General features: G+C 40.9%; 1 protein-coding gene across 5 annotated transcripts in view; it reads left to right on the top strand.

Moving 5' to 3' along the window:
* col12a1a (collagen, type XII, alpha 1a) overlaps positions 1 to 21,313 on the top strand; it is a 72,601-nt gene that overhangs the window by 48,188 nt on the left and 3,100 nt on the right. For all 5 annotated transcript variants that reach the window (XM_057859880.1, XM_057859879.1, XM_057859877.1 and 2 more), the window contains 16 exons: positions 1,723 to 1,865; positions 2,243 to 2,352; positions 9,269 to 9,421; positions 9,661 to 9,738; positions 10,105 to 10,191; positions 10,632 to 10,685; positions 10,993 to 11,088; positions 11,176 to 11,229; positions 11,916 to 11,969; positions 16,032 to 16,085; positions 17,220 to 17,291; positions 17,388 to 17,423; positions 17,494 to 17,560; positions 17,638 to 17,820; positions 18,091 to 18,168; positions 19,238 to 19,408. In XM_057859880.1, the coding sequence (XP_057715863.1) occupies positions 1,723 to 1,865; positions 2,243 to 2,352; positions 9,269 to 9,421; positions 9,661 to 9,738; positions 10,105 to 10,191; positions 10,632 to 10,685; positions 10,993 to 11,088; positions 11,176 to 11,229; positions 11,916 to 11,969; positions 16,032 to 16,085; positions 17,220 to 17,291; positions 17,388 to 17,423; positions 17,494 to 17,560; positions 17,638 to 17,820; positions 18,091 to 18,168; positions 19,238 to 19,408 (1,490 nt within the window). The remainder of the gene's footprint in view (positions 1 to 1,722; positions 1,866 to 2,242; positions 2,353 to 9,268; positions 9,422 to 9,660; positions 9,739 to 10,104; positions 10,192 to 10,631; positions 10,686 to 10,992; positions 11,089 to 11,175; positions 11,230 to 11,915; positions 11,970 to 16,031; positions 16,086 to 17,219; positions 17,292 to 17,387; positions 17,424 to 17,493; positions 17,561 to 17,637; positions 17,821 to 18,090; positions 18,169 to 19,237; positions 19,409 to 21,313) is intronic.

The raw sequence follows: 21,313 nt of genomic DNA, 5'->3' as shown, positions 1-21,313 counted from the left end.
ACTGCTCCCTTGGGGGAGACAGTCAAACTCTGATGCCAACACTGTTGTTGTCCAACATGCCTCCTAGCATGCATTGCAGCACTACAGATGTAAATCAAAATCAAAATTCATGTTCAGTGCTAATTTTGTCTTCAGTTACTCTACCAGTTGTTTCATTAATTGCTACATCTGGTATTTGGGAACAGTTATTTCACGGTGGCGCCATAAAACTGTCATAAGACCATCATAATTATGACATGACACTACCATGAGCATTAATGAATGCTTAATGACAGATGTAACTTTTTGTCATACGGCAAATTATCCCACTTTTGAATACATGCAAAGATCCGAGATCTACATAAATGAGAGAGTTGGTGACATAATTTGCCGGATGATACTTAACTCATTCACTCCCAGCCATTTTCACCGGAGCAAGGCCCTTTGCTCCTGGCCATTTTACTGGATTTTGACTGATTTTGCAAGGCCCACAGAACATTCTGTTCTATTGCTATGTAAACGCGGAACCCACCAAAAGAAAGATTAGATTCTCTTCTTTCAGCAGGAAAAAAAGTAAGTTCATATCTTTTTCCATTCTTTAGAAATCAGCATTAGAAAATAGCTTATTTTGAGCAATTTTCCAATTTCTGACGAAAAAACAGAGAAATTGAGCTTTTTGTGAAAGCATACATTTCTAACATAACTTTGACTTTAACACAGCTATTTTTTGCTTAGTTACATCCAAACATCTAAATAATGTTTTCCTTTTACAAAATAACATAAACAACAAGACAAATAGAGCTTTTGATAGCAAAGCAACAATTTATTTACACATAACTAACTGAGAGATGACGCTGTTGTCGCTGCGACAGCCGGGTAAAGTTTTCCCTCATCGCTGCGTGTCTCATAAAGATGGATTTTTTTTTAGTCTCTGCGGGGTCTGTTCAGCGAACAGCACGGACTCAACGGAATCGTCCGCTGCACTGGTGGTCTCGGTCGTTCTGCTCGGTCGTCCAGTGCCTGGCATCCCGGGCGCCTACTAGGTTGTTCTCCATTCGGTCGTCTTCCGCCGGCGTCCCGGCCGTGTGGCCCGGCCGTTCGTTGCCGTTGAATGGGGTTGCGGGTCTTACCAAATGCGCTACTGCCATCCAGTGGCCAGTTTTATTGCTTTAAAATGGATTTTCAGCTTTGTGCTTCAGAGCTAAATTGAATCAGAACGTTTTTTTGTTTTTGTTTAAAAAAAAAACAAAAAAAAAACGTAAAAGACGTATAAATACGTCTTTGGGACACTGAAACAATTAAAAATAGAACATATTTATACGTTTTTGGGAGCAAATGTGTTAATGACATCTGTCATAAGCATTCATTAATGCTCACGATAGTTCATAATTATGACGGTCTTATGGCAGTCTTATGACACCGCTGTCAAATACAGTGTTACCTGTTAATCCAAATAAATCAAGAAATAAACCACACTGGACTATAAGTCGTAGGGAAATGAGGGAAAAAAGTAGCGGCTTAGAGTCCGAAAATTACGGTAGATGGAAAATACTATCAATGTGTGCGTAATTTCTGCATGCTCTGAGGGGTTACTGGAAATAGTTTAGCTTTAAAGGCATTGTGACTGACTAGAAGATGAACCACAGTAAAGTCAAATCTTTAATAAGTTGCAACATGTCCCCAGCAATTGACTGTTTCTAATTCTGACAAATAATGATTCATTTAATTACAATAAACCAACAGGGAAATTCATCCAGATGGCCTTCCCCCATCTTACACCATCGTCCTCCTCTTCCGACTCCTACCCGACACGCCTTCGGATCCTTTTGATATCTGGCAGATTGCTGACAAAAACAACAATCCAGAGGTCGGGCTCACCATCAACCGTAAGGCTCCCTCTGTTATTTGGTCTGTTGCTTGAGTAGAAAGATGCTCTGGCAAATGAAACTTTTACATAGCCACATAATTATGTCTACACGGCCAAAAAAAGTTGCAGGGAATTCATAGAAACATCTGTAGTTTTCTACTGTTTATTAGGTTTTGTCCTTTTAAGATTAGCATTTATTTTAAAATGAGGGTCTATTTCCACTGTGCAATTGCACATGTGGTAAATGCATGCAAATGATTAGGAGCACGGACTAAATCCCCCGTAACCTCCTCGTTATCCCCCTCATCCGTCTACCCCCATGTGTTCTCTATAGTACAGTCTGTGCTTTGCGTGCCGCTCCATCATAGCCTTCATCAAAACCTCCTCTCTTTTCAGCTTCAAGCAAAACAATCACATTCTACAACAAGGACACCCGAGGAGAGATCCAGAGAGCCACATTTAATGAGGAGCAAGTCAAACGCGTTTTCCATGGCAGTTTCCACAAGGTAAACATACCGCACCATTCTTGAAGGAAAGAGTTGGGAGTGCTATTTCGCCTGGCCATTAGTGACAATCGGTGTTTCAATTCAACTGCATTTACAGTGGGGCAAATAAGTATTTAGTCAACCACCAATTGTGCAAGTTCTCCTACTTGAAAAGATTAGAGAGGCCTGTAATTGTCACATGGGTAAACCTCAACCATGAGAGACAGAATGTGGAAGAAAAAAAACCCCCAGAAAATCACATTGTTTGATTTTTAAAGAATGTATTTCCAAATTAGAGTGGAAAATAAGTATTTGGTCACCTACAAACAAACAAGATTTCTGGCTGTCAAAGAGGTCTAACTTCTTCTAACATGGTCTAACGAGGCTCCACTCGTTACCTGTATTAATGGCACCTGTTTTATCTCATTATCGGAATAAAAGACACCTGTCCAAAATCTCAGTCAGTCACACTCCAAACTCCACTATGGCCAAGACCAAAGAGCTGTCGAAGGACACCAGAGACAAAATTGTAGACCTGCACCAGGCTGGGAAGACTGAATCTGCAATAGGTAAAACGCTTGGTGTAAAGAAATCAACTGTGCGAGCAATTATTAGAAAATGGACATACAAGACCACTGATAATCTCCCTCGATCTGGGGCTCCATACTAGACCTCACCCCGTGGCGTCAAAATGATAACAAAAACGGTGAGCAAAAATCCCACAACCACACGGGGGGTCCTAGTGAATGACCTACAGAAAGCTGGGACCACAGTAACAAAGGCTACTATCAGTAACACAATGCACTGCCAGGGACTCCAATCCTGCACTGCCAGACGTGTCACCCTGCTGAAGAAAGTACACGTCCAGGCCCGTCTGCGGTTTGCTAGAGAGCATTTGGATGATCCAGATGAGGACTGGGAGAATGTGTTACGGTCAGATGAAACCAAAATAGACCTTTTTTGGGGAAACACAGGTTCTCGTGTTTAGAGGAGAAAGAATACTGAATTGCATCCGAAGAACACCATACCCACTGTGAAGCTTGGAGGTGGAAACATCATGCTTTGGGGCTGTTTTTCTGCAAAGGGGCCAGGACGACTGATCTGTGTAAAGGAAAGAATGAATGGGGCCATGTATCGAGAGATTTTGAGTGAAAATCTCCTTCCATCAGCAAGGGCATTGAAGATGAGACGTGGCTGGGTCTTTCAGCATGACAATGATCCCAAACACACAGCCAGGGCAACAAAGGAGTGGCTTCGTAAGAAGCATTTCAAGGTCCTGGAGTGGCCTAGCCAGTCTTCAGATCTCAACCCCATAGAAAATCTGTGGAGGGAGTTGAAAGTCCGTGTTGCCCAACAACAGCCCCAAAACATCACTGCTCTAGAGGAGATCTGCATGGAGGTATGGGCCAAAATACCAGCAACAGTGTGTGAAAAGCTTGTGAAGAGTTACAGAAAACGTTTGGCCTCCGTTATTGCCAACAAAGGATACATAACAAAGTATTGAGATTAACTTTTGGTATTGACCAAATACTGATTTTTCACCATGATTTGAAAATAAATTCTTTAAAAATCAAACAATGTGATTTTCTGGCTTTTTTCCCACTTTCTGTCTCTCATGGTTGAGGTTTACCCATGTTGACAATTACAGGCCTCGCTAATATTTTCAAGCGGGAGAACTTGCACAATTAGTGGTTGACTAAATACTTATTTGCCCCACTGTAATTTTTTAATAATCTCAAAAGTTCTATCTCAACCATTGGCTGACATCACATTTTTTGATATAACAGTTCAGCAACAAAGCTCAGGTTTTTACTTGAAAAAGTATTATGTGATCCATTTTCCAGCTGAGACCTCATGTCCAACTGATATTTTAGAATGTACTTGATGAATGAGTTTAGAGTTTATAAATACAATCCAAAATACAAAAGAAGTTCTTCAACCTCTCCCACCCAATAACCACATTAAGACAAAGGGAATATTCCGCCATTTGTTGAGTGATTTCCAAACCAATCAGCTCTGCACATCGGAGGCCAGAATGATTTGTATTCTGTTTTATTTGGATTAAATGTGAATTAGTCATGATGCATTTATGTACTATATAAACATGTGTTTTTTACACATTCATCTTTCAAACTTTAAATGATTGCAGTTGCATTGATGCAGTCATCATTTATGGTATGACGCCAGAATCAAACCTTTCCTCTTAGTAGAGTCATTTATAGAAGTTTGTCCTTTAACTGTCAAAATATCTCATCACTTGAGCTAACTGCCTACAGAGCCTTTGTTTTCTTTTATACGAAAACTTTGTCTTCAGAACATTTGCCACTACATTAGGCCCATTTGCTTGTGTATCATCTCGAGGGACGACTGAAATCAGATTGTGTCAAATCCAACTAAAACTAGCAGCGATTGTAAAACATCTTTTGTTTTGTTAAAACACAGCAGGCTGTTGGGAGCACAACAATGAAATATAGTATATTTACTTTAGTATGGCTTATACAACTCTGCAGGGGAAAAGTGGTTTCATGTGCAGTTGCTTTTGCATTTTTTTCCCCACTAAGACTAATATGCAGGTCGCCTTATATGACCTGACCAAATGAAGTTCAGGAAGCGTATCCAATGCCAATATTCTTTCATGTCTGAATAATCCCTATTAAGTGGACCCTTGAAACTTTGGCCCAATAAATTTCCAGATAGATTTTTATTAGGAGTAAATAATGAAAATAGAATAAATACTGTAAGAGAATATTTCAATGTTACTATTATATTAGTTTTAGGAAGTGTAATCATGTGTACAATTTTTTTGGGTTTGTTTAAATATTCATTCTTACCATTTGGTGTTTTGACTGCTACGTAATTACTGACACCACTATCATAGTTCACATGTGCACATAAAACAGACCAAACAAAAATCATTTTCCTTGACATTTTTTTTTGATGCCAAACTTTTAGACCGTTTAACTTTCCCAAGGGTCCATTATTATTATTTCCATTTTAACGGATGCAACCACTCTTAAAGTTCTGAAAACGGCATTCTCAGTTTCATTATTTAGAGACCACAAAACTAATTTGGGGGGATTTCTTGAATGAGTGATACCCTGGAAAATGCTTGGTAGTGATTTAATGACATCACCAGTGCTCTTGTTGGACAGCATAATTTGTATGTATGAGCCCTCAGACCGTGACCATGGAGGGGACAGTATTCCAAATGTACACTGGGTGGCTAGTTTGTGGCACAGCGGTCTGCCGAGCTGCTTATTTACTGGAGTGCTGACTTAGTCTCGCTGTTCCACGCTATAGCGGAGTGTGTTGATGTGGTTTCCTGACACTTCGTCCACTTTAGTGACAGACTGACCTCATAGTATAGTGTAGTGTGTGCATACGTGCGTACCACACAAATGTAAATGCGTGTGGTCTGACAACCAGCAATAGGTAAAAACCTCCTCTAATTCATATATAGAATTATATTTTGTTCATTAATGTTTTCAACATTACGCTAAGGTGTCATTAGTAACAAGTAGAGATCCTATTCAATACGAACTTAACTACGATTCAGTTTTAACAATGCCGAGACGGCTGTTTTCATCGTACGCATTTCCACTAACTTATGTTCTCTTGTGTTTCAAAGTATTAGCTTAAGTGCTGATATTTCTATAAATGTAAATGCAATGTTCCAACCTCAAATTAAACCCTCATGATTCAGACACTATTGCTTGACGTACATCGAAAAATCCAACATTACGGTTGAGAGAGAACCACAGACTTTGCCAGTGAAATTCTAAACCCTTTGAGCCACTTAAGTTCACTTTGAACCAATACTGTAAATCTTACTTTACCATTTCAATAATATAACTTTCCCAGTAATGGGTAGTATAAACATGACTAATCTTTGTCATAAATTTAAAAATAATACAACTAAAACATAGTATAACTCCAAAAATCACATTCCAGATTTAGGTTTCTTATATTTTTTCAAGTAGAGGTAACAAAAACAATACACAGTATGCAGATAATAATTCTTGACCTTAGTGAACTTTCAAATATTAGTCTAAATCTTTAAATGTGGGGTTTGGTCCCTGTATGACCGGTGTCAGAGTGTGGTCTGTGTGGCCGGTTGTAAGTCGGATCCGTTTCCAGTAAGAGTTGGACTCCGCCAGGGCTGCTCTATGTCAACGGTTCTGTTAATCACCTTTATGGACAGAATATCTAGGCGCGAGGGGGTATGGTTTGGTGGCCTCTGTATTGAATCTTTGCTTTTTGTGGATGATGTAGTGTGGTTTGCTTCATCAAGTCGTGACCTGCAACTCTCTCTGAAATGGTTCGCTGCCAAGTGGGAAGCGGTCGGGATGAGAGTCAGCACCTCTAAATTCGAGACTATGGTCCTCAGTCGGGAAAAGGTGGAATGCCCTTTCTGGGTCAGGGATGAGGTCCTTCCCCAAGTGGAGGAGTTCAAGTATCTTGGGGTCTTGTTCACAAGTGATGGAAAAATGGAACAGTAGATCGACAGGCGAATCGCTGCTGCGTCTGCAGTCATGCAGACTCTGCATTGGTTCGTTGTGGTGAAGAGGGAGCTGAAGGAAAATCTCGCGATTTACCGCTTGATTAGAATGCCTACGTGGCGCCTCCCTGGTGAGGTGTTCCGGGCATATCCCATGGAGAGGAAGCCGCGGGGCCGACCCAGGACACGCTGGGGAAACTATGCATGCGCCTTGGGGTCCCCCAAGAAGTGCTGGCTGAAGTGGCTGGGGAGAGGGAAGTCTGGGCTTCCCTTCTGAGGCTGCTGCCCCTGTGACCTGAACTCAGATAAGCGGGAGAAAACGGATGGAAATGGATCTTTAAATGTTTGTTCCAACAGTCATCCTTAGGAGAAATTAATATACAGTGGATTGTGTGTGAATTTTATCTTGGTATAAAGCTTAATGTTGATTTTATTTCTTCACAACAATCCTTTAAAGCCCCCCCCCTCCAATTTTATGTATTAAGAGGCCTTTTATGTGGTTCTAGTCCTCAGTACTTTGTCGTGGAGGGCTTCCATTTGGCTTACCCCCTCAAACTTGTAAATAAAGAGCAATCCAGGCTTGAGAGGTCGTGGTCTACCGCTAGCTGAGCATGTGGGAAAGCACTCAAAGATGACATTTGCAGATGAGAGCCACGCTACCCCTCTGGGGAGCTCCCTGACTCCCACACTTGAGGGGTAAGAGCCCATAGAGCAAATGGTCCTGTTGATCCACAAACGCTATATTCAGTATTAAGTAAAACACTATCTCTTTTGCATCCCTGCATTGGGGCATCCCTGAGAAGTAAGTGGTAGCATTAAATTTGTGTTTATCTAACTTGCTGATCTAGAGGCCTTTCAGTAAATGAACTCAACAAACTAAAAAAGCCAGGACACTTTAAATAACGATGGGTTTGTTTCTTTGGGATTTTGCCTAGCCGTCACACCTTGTCTCATTTTAATGTGACTATCCTTTCCTTTCATCGTTTACACAAAAAGACATAATGACTCATTAGACCACACATACACTAAATGTCTTGCGTTGTCTCATACGAAGAGATCAGAAAAGGAATAATTAGACTCAATGACGCTTGCATAGTTCTTTTTGTTTGCTTTGAAACTCCAATCTAATTAAGATCCAGACTCTGTTTTTATACACTTAATATAGTCAAACTTATTGTTGGATACATTTTAGACTCATACTTGCATTTAATCCTATTTGCCCTTAAGGTCCAGGATTTGAACATGCCAAGAGCAACAAAACCTAAGCTAATAGAAATCCTGGACAGTAGAAGCTCAGCCTGAAATACGAGCACATGAGCACATGCATTTGAGGGCTTCACAGTAGCCTACCTTTCTGTCAACACAATGACGATATTTCAACACTTCACTAGAGTAACAGCAAATCTTTTCGCTGCAAGTGTATCTTCTGGACCACCGTTTAACAGTCTTTATTGAGAAAACACTACATTTTGAAGTGGGAAAATCTCACAGTACAACACCAAACAATAATGTCATAAAAAGGAAGAATACTAGAATAATGTCGATCTAATCTGAACGACATAAAGCTCATATAAATAATGGAGCCATGATATATTCTGTTGTCTGAATGGCAACAGAGGGTACACAAGTCTTTAACCTTTCGCCATCTAATGGAAGATTATTTAACCGGTCAGCTCATCACTTTATGTCGCTGACAGCCCTAACAAAATCATCCTAAGGGTAAGAGTGTCATGCCCTAGTCCACTTGTGTAAGGGTTAGAGAGATAAGTTGGTAAATCTTTTTAAAAAGGAGGAGTAACTTGCTTACTGTAACATAAAGAAAGCCAAACTGCCGAGTAGAGGAAAATGTGCACTGCTGAAAACAAAGCTCCGTACGCCACAAATGATAGTTTCATGTTCCCGTGAAGAGCTCCCTGAACACAATCTGACACTTGTCATTCTGTGCTGTTATACAAACCCCATCTGGAGTTTTGCCACTGAAAGCTGCTGTCAACTAGTGTATATTTCCTTTATAGTTGTGGTCAACTCATCAGCAAAGGCATCAAACAAGTTGTGGACTTAATCAAGAACCACTGGTAATATCGGAGTGGGTAATCAGCAGAGTTTTGGAGAGTCTAAACAATTTCCTGAAAGATACTATTATGTCGATGTGAAGTATGAGCGTCTTTAGAACTTAATCCAAAAGGTTGAAAAAGGTTCAGAGAGATTTTTTTTTAACCGTAAGGCTGCACTTTCCCTTAATTCTTCATTTCCTTTACTTTTAAAAGGTCGGTCAGACCCCAAATGAAGCCAAAAGTGAATGTCAACCCGATATTTTCAAAAGCCCTGAGCATTTTCGAATAATAGCATGGCTCCAAGTTTGGCAGCAGCAAAAGGTTGGAAAAGACGGTAATGGGTTGAATAACAATGTGCCACCTGTCCATCATTTTCCTCCTGCAGCTGCACATCACCATCTCTCCAGACAAAGTCAAACTCAACTTGGATTGCCAAGAGGTGGCGGAGAAGCCCATCAAGGCGGCCAGCAACATCACACTGGAGGGCTACGAAGTGCTTGGAAAGATGGCCCGGTCTGGGAGGAGGCAGTCTGCAACAGTAAGTAAAACAAGACTTGCAGAAAACACATGTGCAACAGCATCTCACTACTTTTCACAACTTCAGCGAACAACTCATAAAAATGAATTCTATGAAAGAATTCTTGTGTGTGTATATATGCACAGTAAAAAGAGCCTAAGTTTCCAGTATTCCACTGTCTGTTTTTAGCACTTTGCATTGTCATCATGTATGAAAGCCATTTTTGACACCCTTCAATGTTTTTGTCGACCGCTGTTTAGTTCCAGCTCCAGATGTTCGATATTATCTGCAGCTTGAGCTGGATCAACAGAGACAAATGCTGCGACCTGCCTGCCACAGTAAGTTTCATGTGAAAAACACTGCTTTTCAATAACATTGTCATTCAGGGTGGAACTCAAAAGAGCAAATGCTTCTTAGAAGTCAGTTGAATCTTTGACATTAATTAATACAGAAATGAATGCTTTTGGAATCATTATACTTCTGACACTTTTATTAAAGTTCTTCTGGCCATGCAAGGAGTTTGTGTTCACATTTTTTTCAATTATGAATCCTAATTTCCAATGATTGTGAGGTTTTGCAGCAAGGCCTCTCTCTGATTAGCATAAAAAAAAAGTATGACTTTGATTAGTTTTTATACCCTTGATTGCTAGTCTTGTCTACGCCCCCCCCCCCCCCCATCTAATCCGTTATCTTTTTATTTCCAGCGAGATGAGGCAAAGTGCCCAGCCCTCCCCCACTCCTGCACATGCACACAGGATAGCATTGGCCCCCAGGGGCCACCTGGTCCTTCGGTAAAGTCACATCACACTTTCATCCAACCTGTCTTCTTTTCCTGTATTTTGGAAAAATACTTCTTTCATATGTCAAACGTGTTATGGCAATAATGATAATGCCATACATTCATATGATGGTACAACTATAAAGAGCAGTTTGACATTTGTCTGCGATACAGTTTGATCTCCAGAAGTCTGAGGATGTTCCTCACCTAAGGATATATTTTCTTTTCCTCCGAGGAGAGCAATTGAGCATGAGGCCAGTCAAATGCAATGAAATGTGGGTTAAGGGGTAACGTCAAAAGATAAATGCCTGTTGGAAAAACAACAGAAAAGTCTGGATAGTGTGTGCTCATAACCTCACTCATCTCGTGCGAGGACCATTCGTATGGCTGTGCAATTGAGGGTTATTGGAATCTGCTTCTGTTGTTGCACTCACACTTGTCTTTCCTTTCTAGGGCGGCCCAGGATCTAAGGGACCAAGAGGAGATAGAGGCGATCCGGGCAAACCAGTGAGTGAAACTAACTTTTAACAACATGTAATAGTTTGATTGCTATTTGATCTTAAAATTGTTTAATTCTACAAAAGGAAGAGGAGAAGCAATTTTTAGCCAATGACAAAGACAATTCACAGACTTTTCCAGAAGCATTACTAGTCTGCTGCAACAATATATTTTAATCACTTCATCGGAAGGTTTAACTTCTGAATTTAGATATCAAACACTTTGGCTAATCTGCTCAAATCAATTTTCTGTATTCCAAGAAAATTATATGCATAGGGTTTTCTTCTTTTAAAAGTATTGGTTTGTGTTTTTTTAGGGTCCTGTCGGTCCTCGTGGAGAACCAGGACTTGTTGGCCCAATGGGACCACCAGGTCCTCAAGGACCTAATGGACTGTCTCTACCTGGATCACCTGTGAGTTTGCAACATAAGGGAATATTCTTGAATGGTTGGAATAAATAGCAGAAGTTAAAATGAGTATTTTTCCTCCTCCGCAATCAGGGTCAGCCCGGACCTAAGGGAGATCGTGGAGATTCTGGCCTAGCTGGTTTGCAAGTAAGTATCCCACTTTCATTTTGTGGTTTATTATCAGGAAGTAAGAAAGTATTCATCAAGGGAATCGCTATTACTGGAGCCTGGATTCAGTTGACACGGAAAGCATGGAAACCACACTCAGGACTGGAAGGATTACCCTCCATCCTTAGGGACACCCATACTCTCATTGGGGTGCGGTGATTGACAAACGGTAGACCAGTGATGCAGTTAAATTACTAACTGTGGAATTGGATTACCAAAGGGAAAAAAAGGGAATGGAACATGTTTTTCTCCCAGCTTTGTAACTGAACATAATACTGTTTCTGTGAAAGTGTTTTAACTCAGAAATGTTGGTGATAATCTTCATCGTATTGTTTTAACAGTCCAAAGCCTTACAGATGTGGGGATTTAGCTTCAAATGTACTGTACCCAACACTGGAATGGAAGTGGATTAAACAAATGTAGTGGTTTCTTGACACTTTGCAGTTTTTATCACAGTATATACATAAAACATCATTAATGTACATATTCCTGTGAAGCATGTGTCAACTGCATTGATTCTGAAGTTAGTACTGAATGTTGACTTTGGCTTCATAACTGGCAAAATGTATTTATAGTCCATTTAGGCTGAGATATTTGGTAGCTTTTTGAATAAATTGTTCCTGATCATTGCACATTGATTGACTGTGTCTGCTTTTTTCTCCCAGGGTCCTCCTGGACCGCGTGGTCCTCTGGGTGCTGTTGGACCAAGCGGAGCGCGGGTAAGGTTCACCCCTTGACCAGCTAATTGTGCACCATTGGCAGCGTTGTCACAGATTACTTGAAAAAGTAATTTAATGACTGATTACAGATTACGCCTCAAAAAGTAATCCTGACACCAGACAATGTCATCGCATGTAATTGATAACTGAATTTAAACGGGAAGATCAGAATTTTTCGCATAAAGCTTGATCTCTGAGTTAGCGGAGGTTTCATTAGTCGATGGAGTTGATTTCGACCATCATTGATTCGCACTAGCTTAGCCACTCCAGAGCCCTGAAACCAACAAATAATTAACAAACTACATGGAATTTGTTGATATCAACTCCACCGACTAATCAAACCCTGCTAACTCAAAGATTAAGCCTCATTGTCAAAAATAGGGGTTAGGGTTAACAGCATATCCGTTCCAAAATGCAAATTGCACTATAATGAACAACACACAAATGTTTTTTTTTTTTTTTTTTCAAACCTGTCCTCTTCAGCCGTTTGACACGGAGAATGGAAATCTAAGTGTCCGGTTGGTCTGAACAGTTTTAATGTTTCACATTGAGAGTATGACATACTCCCATTCTGATCATTCAAAATACCTCATTTATTATGACAAAGCAGCGAACAGGAAGGGGTTATGGGGGAACAGAAGAAAAGAAACACAAGAGAAGAAAGAAAAGAAACACAGACAACAACAAGACATTGAACGCCTACACTAACTATTAATATGTTGGTGTTATCGTCAGCTAGATGTATTTCCGGTTGACACCATGTGGGGGGCCTGTTGACCAGGGAAAGAAGGGGACGGGGGTGGAGGAGTCTATAAGCTAAGTGATTGAAAGGGGTAAAGTGTACACAAATCATCTCTGTGATCTAGAACCCAGTAATCGTGTGAATCCCTTGTGAGTGTTAGCCCGTTGGCGACCGACCCTACGCCGCATGCGAGCCCCACCAAGCACGCGACAGCCATGCAGACGAGTGGAGACGCCACGCGGGCGCCAACACAGGGCCACGGCCCCCACCAAGCCAGCCGGGGAGGGAAGGCGGACTGAGCGCAGCCCATCCCTTCTCCCGAAGCCCAGCAAAGGAGCCATCGTCCCCCTACTCCCCGGGTTCCAGAGTGGTCCCCTGGGCCACCCGCGTACCCATCAATCGGCCTTCAGGGATGGCAATAGGGGACGCACCACCAACCCCACACCCACCCCCGTCCAATCACCCGGCCAACGAGCCACAGCCGCAGCCCCCCAACCGGCAAGGCACGCCACGGGACCCTCAGCGGCCCACCAAGGCCATAGCAGTGCAGGGTCTCCCGCCAGAGCAGGCAACACCCAGCCAGCGACCCGCGATGGAGCACAGGGCGGATACCCAGTCAGACAAGAGAGGGGAAGGCGGAGGCAGGAGAACGCCGAGGAGCCCCCGCGGGTCGACGAGAGATCGGAGCCCTGACCTCCCCCGACTCCCACGGCTGGCAGCCCAGGCAGAGGGGAGGCCACGCCCTGGGAGCCACGTCATAGAGAAAAAGTGTGGGACCCACCTACCACCCTATTAGTGTGGCTACCAGGTTCTCGGCTGGCAGCCATTACCCATCACCGTGATGGGATTGTGAGGGGATGGTAGTGCAATGTATGCATTAAAATAGGAGAGCTTGGCTTGGGACAGTGGGACCGCAGCATGGAATTTCTGCCCAGCCCCCTGTCCCACCGCCCTTTGCCGGAGCTCTCCTCTCAGACAAATGAATTGCACAGTGTAATAAACACAAAGGTCGTTGCGGGCCGAAGTACGCTGTACACACATGCGGTCAATTTGGCCACAAAACGTGGCAGCAACTAAGCACTTTACACTCAATCGGACATACAACACCTCCCAAAGAAGCTATACAAACATGTCACCTCACGGCATACAGGGTGACCCAAAAAAAAGTTTACACTGCCATAATACAACTTAAATGCCATGTTTATTCATAGAATTAGAATTGAATCACAAGCTATACATTATTGTAAAGAACATGTACAGTACACTCTATTTTTCAATGTGTCCTCCCTTAAGTGTTACAACAGCCTCCAGGCGCCTGCGGAACGCTTCTCTATGTAGGATGTGGGGCTGTCAAACTATTAAAATTTTTAATCGAGTTAATTACAGCTTAAAAATTAATTAATCATAATTAATCGTAATTAATCGCAATTCAAACCATCTATAAAATATGCCATATTTTTCTGTAAATTATATATATATTCTAGAAAATAATTTGTTGGAATGGAAAGTTAAGACACAAGATGGATATATACATTCAACATACGGTACATAAGGACTGTAGTGGGCATTTCACTCTACTGTCATTTAAATCTGTCTATGCTGTCCTCACTCCGAAGCGTCTACTTTTTCCAAAGCTAGACAGCTAGCTAACGACGCCTTAATAATCAGACTTCTCCCTTTTTCAACCGAATTAATAATAAAACGACCTCAAACCACTGTCCTCTTTAGACCGTAGTGAAACTACAAAAAAAAAGTACACAAGCATTGCATTAGCAACAACGTTAGCTTAGCATGCTATACAGGTTCACCAAACATAAACAAAAAGTGTCTAATACAAAAAATAGAACATTTCGCTTACTGACATAATATGTACATTCTTTACAACAACCATACTTACGGACAAATCTTGTCCAAGAATCATATAAGCACAACATTACAACGGAGGCGTCAGCCCGAAACGTCGTGCAGCCATATTGAACTGGCAAGAAAACAATAAACCATGTCGCAAAGCAACCACAAGAGTTCGCTGTTAGACAGCACAAAAAACCTTGCTGTAAAACATACCAAAAGGCAGAATACTGTCTGAGCGGGACATGTGCGTTAATTGCGTCAAATATTTTAACGTGATTAATTTAAAAAATTAATTACCGCGCGTTAACGCGATAATTTTGACAGCCCTAGTAGGATGCTGTCATCTTTTCCCAAGATCTAACAATGGACCTCTCCAAGGCTGCCACAGAAGTTTGTGGCTTCTTACAGGCACTGCCCTCCACAGTTGCCCATATGCTATAATCCAGGGGATTGAGATCTGGACTCTGGGGTGGCCACATATCACCTTGTCAATCAACTTTTTGGTCCGCACAGATCTTCACTTCCAGACCCAGGTTTTCGTGAGGCTGTTCCAGTATCTTTCAGCTTCTTTTTAACTTTGTAGACTGCACATCTGGATATTCTCAGATTTGCTGCAATCTCAGTAGGTGTCAGACGCAGCAATTCAGGTACAGCTAAAGTTTTCTTCATTTTCAGCAGAAGCACAGGAATTGTAAAGACGAGAGATTACCAGCTGCATTGAGTGACCTTAATGTATCACTTAAGCATGACAACCTATTTAGATATGTTTCAATGGCTTTTAAACAAGCAGTCAACTGAGTGTAAACTTTTTTTTGGGTCACCCTGTAAATATGCAACACAAATATGATGTAAAAAATGGTCGCCGACTTCGCAAGGACGAGCAGGAGGGATGACTACCCGCCATTGCAATGGCAAGGCTACGAATTGGCTGCGCATGTACCGGCTCTAACCTATCCCTGGAATCCACCAGAATAATGGAAAAATACTCACGTTCATTAATGGATGCACACAGATCAATGTTCCCTTGGCCATCTCAACAAGTGGCTGCATTCTGCTCGAATGCGCATCTGCGCTGGCGATGGAAACGAACACGTAGCAAGAACCTTTCTAACATTTTCTATTCAAAATGCTCTTCGTACATGAATACAATATTCTTCATTCTACATACGTTATGAGGCAATAAGAAAATAGTTACTGACAACACTGACTTTTGGTGTGGATACGACATTCACTTATTTTTTAAAGTTGCTAAATGCTCTGTGCAAAAATGTTGTTGTAAGGAGTGCACTTGCACAGTATATTCTAACTTGTGTCGTTAATTATACTCAAGGTGGTAATTTTTGTAAAACCAATTGAATACGACAGACTAAAACCTATAAGCATTATGAAGTCATGACACTGATGTATTGCATGCATAGGATCCCCAGTGTGTTGTAGCCCATTTATGATTGTGTGTTGTTGCTTCGCAGGGGCAACCAGGAAAGGATGGGCCATCTGGACCTAGAGGGCCGCCAGGGCCAATGGCAAGTGTATATTTATTAAATGTGCCTGAAAAGTCATTGATGTGAAACCATTGCTTTTTCACTGTCTTGTCCTTATGTTTGGATCCCCCAATGATGCTGAATTAGTCCTATAATTTCTTTTTGCTATGGTTAGATGTCAGAACATGTTTAATCCAGCCCTGCTGAGAACAGGCTTCTTGCCAGCATCCAATAAATAAATAAATAATGTATACAAAGTACATCTTATAAGTACCATTAGTAGGGGATGTTTAGACATGAGTATTTCTATCTCCCCTTGAGCTCATTGACAACATTTGGCCTCTAATGCAGTTGATATTGCATAGATCCAGATGTCAAATTAAGGTGGGAGTTGGTAACATTTAGTTTGTGTTCTGTTTTTTCTTTTAATTATTTGGTCATTTGTTTGAAAAAACAAACCCTTGAATGAATAATTTTAATTCCTCATCCTATCCTCCCTTAGCATTCTTAAGTGTCCAACTTGCTTGCTTTAAGAAGTTAATTGACACTCCAGGTTACTTTGTCTCAAAACTGAAACTACCTGACAGAATAACAACATCTATAAGAAAATATTAAAACAACTACATCTTTTCTCAATTGTTAGGCTACCCTGAAATAGTCACTGCACTAATAAAATTAATTGACATGTATTTGTATGGGTAAATGAGAGGCATTAACTGTGTACACTTTGCAAGTTTACTTGCATTGGATTATGGACAGATCTGCCAAATCAGACATATCATACTAAAGAGGCAATCCACTCTGTGCAGCTTCTATATATACTGTATATTATATGCATAATCTATCACATTTGCTCATTAGTTTTTGAACTGTCTCGAACCAGTCTCGGGTCACGTTAATGACACATTAAAAACTCTTTTCCTTTAAAGAAAGTGTAACACTGCTGTATGTCGAAAATGCAGATTTATAAAAATGAAGAGAAGGAAATGTGAAGTGAAGTCTTGCAATTCAAATCAAAGTCATTTCAAACGTTCACGTTGCAAAATTTAAATCGTGTGTTTGACTTCAGCACAGTCACATGACTTGAGTCTACCACCATTGCGTAATATTGCCAAGTTTACTGTGCTTCAATTAAAGATGAACTATCATTCACTGTTTTCTTTGTCCTGTCTTCAGGGAAGTCCTGGCACTCCAGGTGTACCGGGAGTTACAGGAAAACCAGGAAAACCAGGGGATCCAGGACACCCAGTATGTGACATTAAAACCAGCATCCCATGGCACCTGGCAAATCTAAGGACAGCTTTTAAGTGCATGTAGCTAACATGGAATTTCTCTAATTAACAGGGACCTGTTGGCATTAAAGGAGAAAAGGGCGAACGGGTATGTGTGATTTCGTTGAATTAGTCATTTACCACCGTAACATGAATGTAATCAAACTTTGTGTTTCTAGGGAGACTTTGCATCCCAAAACATGATGCGTTCCATTGCCAGACAAGTTTGCGAACAGCTTGTGAACAGTGAGTAAAACATTTCTTCACTCTGATATTTTCATTATTGATGGTCTTACGCTAACATGTTTTGTTATTTGTTCCAGGTCAGATGAGCAGAATTGACCAGATGCTCAACCAGATTCCTTCCGGCTACCGTAGCAACAATCCAGGGCCACCGGGTCCACCTGGCCCAGCCGGCAATACGGGAGCCCGTGGAGAGCCTGGACAAAGCGGACGACCCGGCTTCCCAGGAAGTCCCGGTTTACCTGGGAGTCAAGGAGAACGAGGTACTTGAATAGCTTTGCAGAGAGTGGCTGTGTGAAAGTTGAGTTTAAGGTCATTTTAATTGTGAATGAATTACATAACAAAATATCTGGTGTAGCCTGCACATGGTTCAACTTAACTTTTTTTTCCATATGTGAGCTTTGAATTCCAATTCATTAGATGATGTATTTTTTTTCTAGTGCTGTCAAAGGTAAAAGCTTTAACTCAATAGATTTAGGTTAAATCTTTGACAGTATTATATGTGTATTAAATATTTCTTTCATATTGTATAGGTGTGCCAGGTGAGAAGGGAGAGAGAGGATCTCCAGGAAATGGTGTCAGAGGACAAAGAGGTGCAACTGGACCACCAGGTAAGACAGTTTCTTCTTCTATCTTTAGTCTGACAATGGGATTCATTGTTGAGTCTTCTACCCAATGAAGCAAGGAACATAAGCATTTAAGTTCTCTGTTTATCATTTCTCCTGTCGGCAGCTGGTCAATGGCAGTTGTGTGACTTTGTTAACCCTGAATCCCACTCACACAGTGGCTAAATTTTACTTCTCATGGAGTTTTCAAGACATGGACTACTCCCTTTTGTACAATTAAAATTCTTTTTCAGAAGAAAACTGAACATTTTGACCAAAAATGTGGGCATTGCATTCACCTCCATTGGGCAGCTGCATCTCATAAACTCTTTGCAAAACTCCAAAGATATTCCTAAACCCTTCTGTAGGATTTATGTGCATTGGTCTTCTCCAAACAGTGTGCACATCTGAAATACAACATACCATAGCATGCATTTAAATTTAGCAGTTGACTTGTCTATACATTTTGACGCTTTCCAGATGTCAGTCACGGTCATAGTACTACATAGATTATTTAGTGTTACGATGTCTATATTGTAATGGTACAAATAATCTTATCCCAAAAAGATTTTCATGAATAGCTCATCACTTCTCAATATTTTGGTCAGAGGAAGACATTTGTAAACCATGTGTTATGTTAAGTATGACCTCACAAGAGCAAACGCTAAATGATGTTAGGGAGGAAGTCCACTCTGATGACTCAATCCAATGTGTGTGTGCGCGTGAAGAAGAGCGAATCACTATGTTGCACAATGAGCTTTCTTTGGTGGCTTCGTTGACAACACATGGGTTCACTTAAGGCAGAGAGAGCGAGGGGGAAAATTCCATGCTGTGTTCTCACTGTCTAGACAGATGGAGCTGGGGGGAAACAGGCGGGTTGGTAGGACCGGTACCTCCACAAAGTTCTTCAAACACTTTATTTTTTTTTCTTTTTAAAGGGCAAGGAGGAGGGGCAATCTTTATAATTGAACAATTGGAATTGTGAAATTACAGGGCTGCCGTTTCCACTCAATATTTACGAGTAATGCCATAAAGCTTTGCGTGTGCACCCTTCCTAAACACCCTCTCTTTTCAGGACCACAAGGAGAGTCAAGGACGGGACCCCCAGGTCCAACTGGCTCTTCCGGGCCTCGTGGCCCTCCAGGTCGTAATGGTAATCCCGGGGTGAGGGGACCACCAGGACCCCAAGGATACTGTGACTCCTCTCAGTGTGTTGGCATCCCTTACAACGGACAAGGATATCCAGGTAAACAAGAACATGTCAAGTTTCTGCATGTTACTACATGACATAGCAAACTAATTACACTCAACCCATTGCATTACTTTCAATGGTAACATTCGTAAACATGCATGTTGTATGATAGTGAAAACAAAACATTAATGCGAGAAAACTGACCATTCACTAAACACTATATTTAAATTACACTTAAGAATGAAATAGAGGAATTATTATGTTATTTCCATAGAGTAAAACCTCTCAAGTTGAACTAAATCCTTTCCGGGGTTCTGGCCAACCACCAATTCATTTGCAGTAATGAGTTCCAGATCCAATTGCCATGATCAGTGGTTAAAAAAATTAGAACACAAAGGTCAAGTGTAATAACAAGTTACTTGGTCTTAAAGTAGGTTTAGATGGTTATCAAAAGACTCGTCCTTTATGCTACCACTGACATTGTTCTAAAACTTTCCTAAATTCTAAATTGTACAACTTCAAGGGTATTCCACTTCACTGTACACAATGGGTCCATTCATTGATTTTGGACCGAAGTAGAAAAACATCGCCTTCCCCACATGGAAACTAACTTCACTGTATTTTCATGATTGGCAACTTGGAATCCTTCAATTCACTCTCACTTGAGCCTCATGTGCAATATTGAAATCCAAAGCTTAATTGGCCAACTGCGCTTTGCCAAGCCTGGGTTTGAAAAGGGGAAGTGTTTAGCGATCGGTCAGTTGGGACTCATCACTCCACCACCTCCATTTGTTGGATTCTTTTTAAAACATGCATGACAATCACTCCAGCCATCAGTGTCTGAATTACTTGCATAAAATATTAATAACTAGTTTTGCACCGATACCGATACGATACCGATACGGCACTAAAATGACGTCATCGGTATCAGGGTGTACTAAAAAATAACTTGCTGCACAATATGTACTCCTAGGCTAGGGTGATACGGCAGGTCTTAATGCACGAATCCGTTTTTTTTTTAATGTATTTCCGACTCGAGTAAGGCATTACCTTGACGGTCTGAAAGGGACAAGTCGCATGGAAGTGGACCGTTTCAAATCCGATCTGGGTCACTTTTGTATGTGGTTTGAATCCGATGTAGGCCACATTTTTCCAGGATGTAGCGGCGGTCTGAACTGTCATGTCTCCCTAATCAGAATTCATGCAGCTATTACGTCAGAAAAAGCGAGAGCGGCATGCAAGACGGCAGCGATGTAGCTGGTCATTAGTGTTAGCGCCTAGCTTTTACTACGCAAGAGGTGGACTTGAGCACTGTCATTAAAAAAAAAAAAAAAAAAAAAAAAAAAAAAATATATATATATATATATATATATATATATATATCGGGGCTGTCAAACGATTAAAATTTTGAATCGAGTTAATTACAGCTTAAAAATTAATTAATTGTAATTAATCGCAATTAATCGCAATTCAAACCATCTATAAAATATGCCATATTTTTCTGTAAATTATATATATATTCTGTAAAATAAATTGTTGGAATGGAAAGATAAGACACAAGATGGATATATACATTCAACATACGGTACATAAGGACTGTAGTGGGCATTTCACTCTACTGTCATTTAAATCTGTCTATGCTGTCCTCACTCCGAAGCGTCTACTTTTTCCAAAGCTAGACAGCTAGCTAACGACGCCTTAATAATCAGACTTCTTCCTTTTTCATCTGATTTATTAATAAAATGGCCTCAAAACATTGTCCTCTTTAGACTGTAGTAAAACAACAACAAAAAAGTACACAAGCATTGCATTAGCAACAACGTTAGCTTAGCACGCTATACAGGTTCACTAAACATAAACAAAAAGCGTCTCATACAAAAAATATAACATTTCGCTTACTAACATAATATGTACATTCTTTACAACAACCATACTTACGGACAAATCTTGTCCAAGGAT

The sequence above is a fragment of the Corythoichthys intestinalis genome, chromosome 15, assembly GCF_030265065.1.
Source record: "Corythoichthys intestinalis isolate RoL2023-P3 chromosome 15, ASM3026506v1, whole genome shotgun sequence".
NCBI lineage: Eukaryota > Metazoa > Chordata > Actinopteri > Syngnathiformes > Syngnathidae > Corythoichthys > Corythoichthys intestinalis.
Note: the sequence above shows the minus strand (reverse complement) of the source record. Positions and strands in the feature narration are given on the sequence as shown.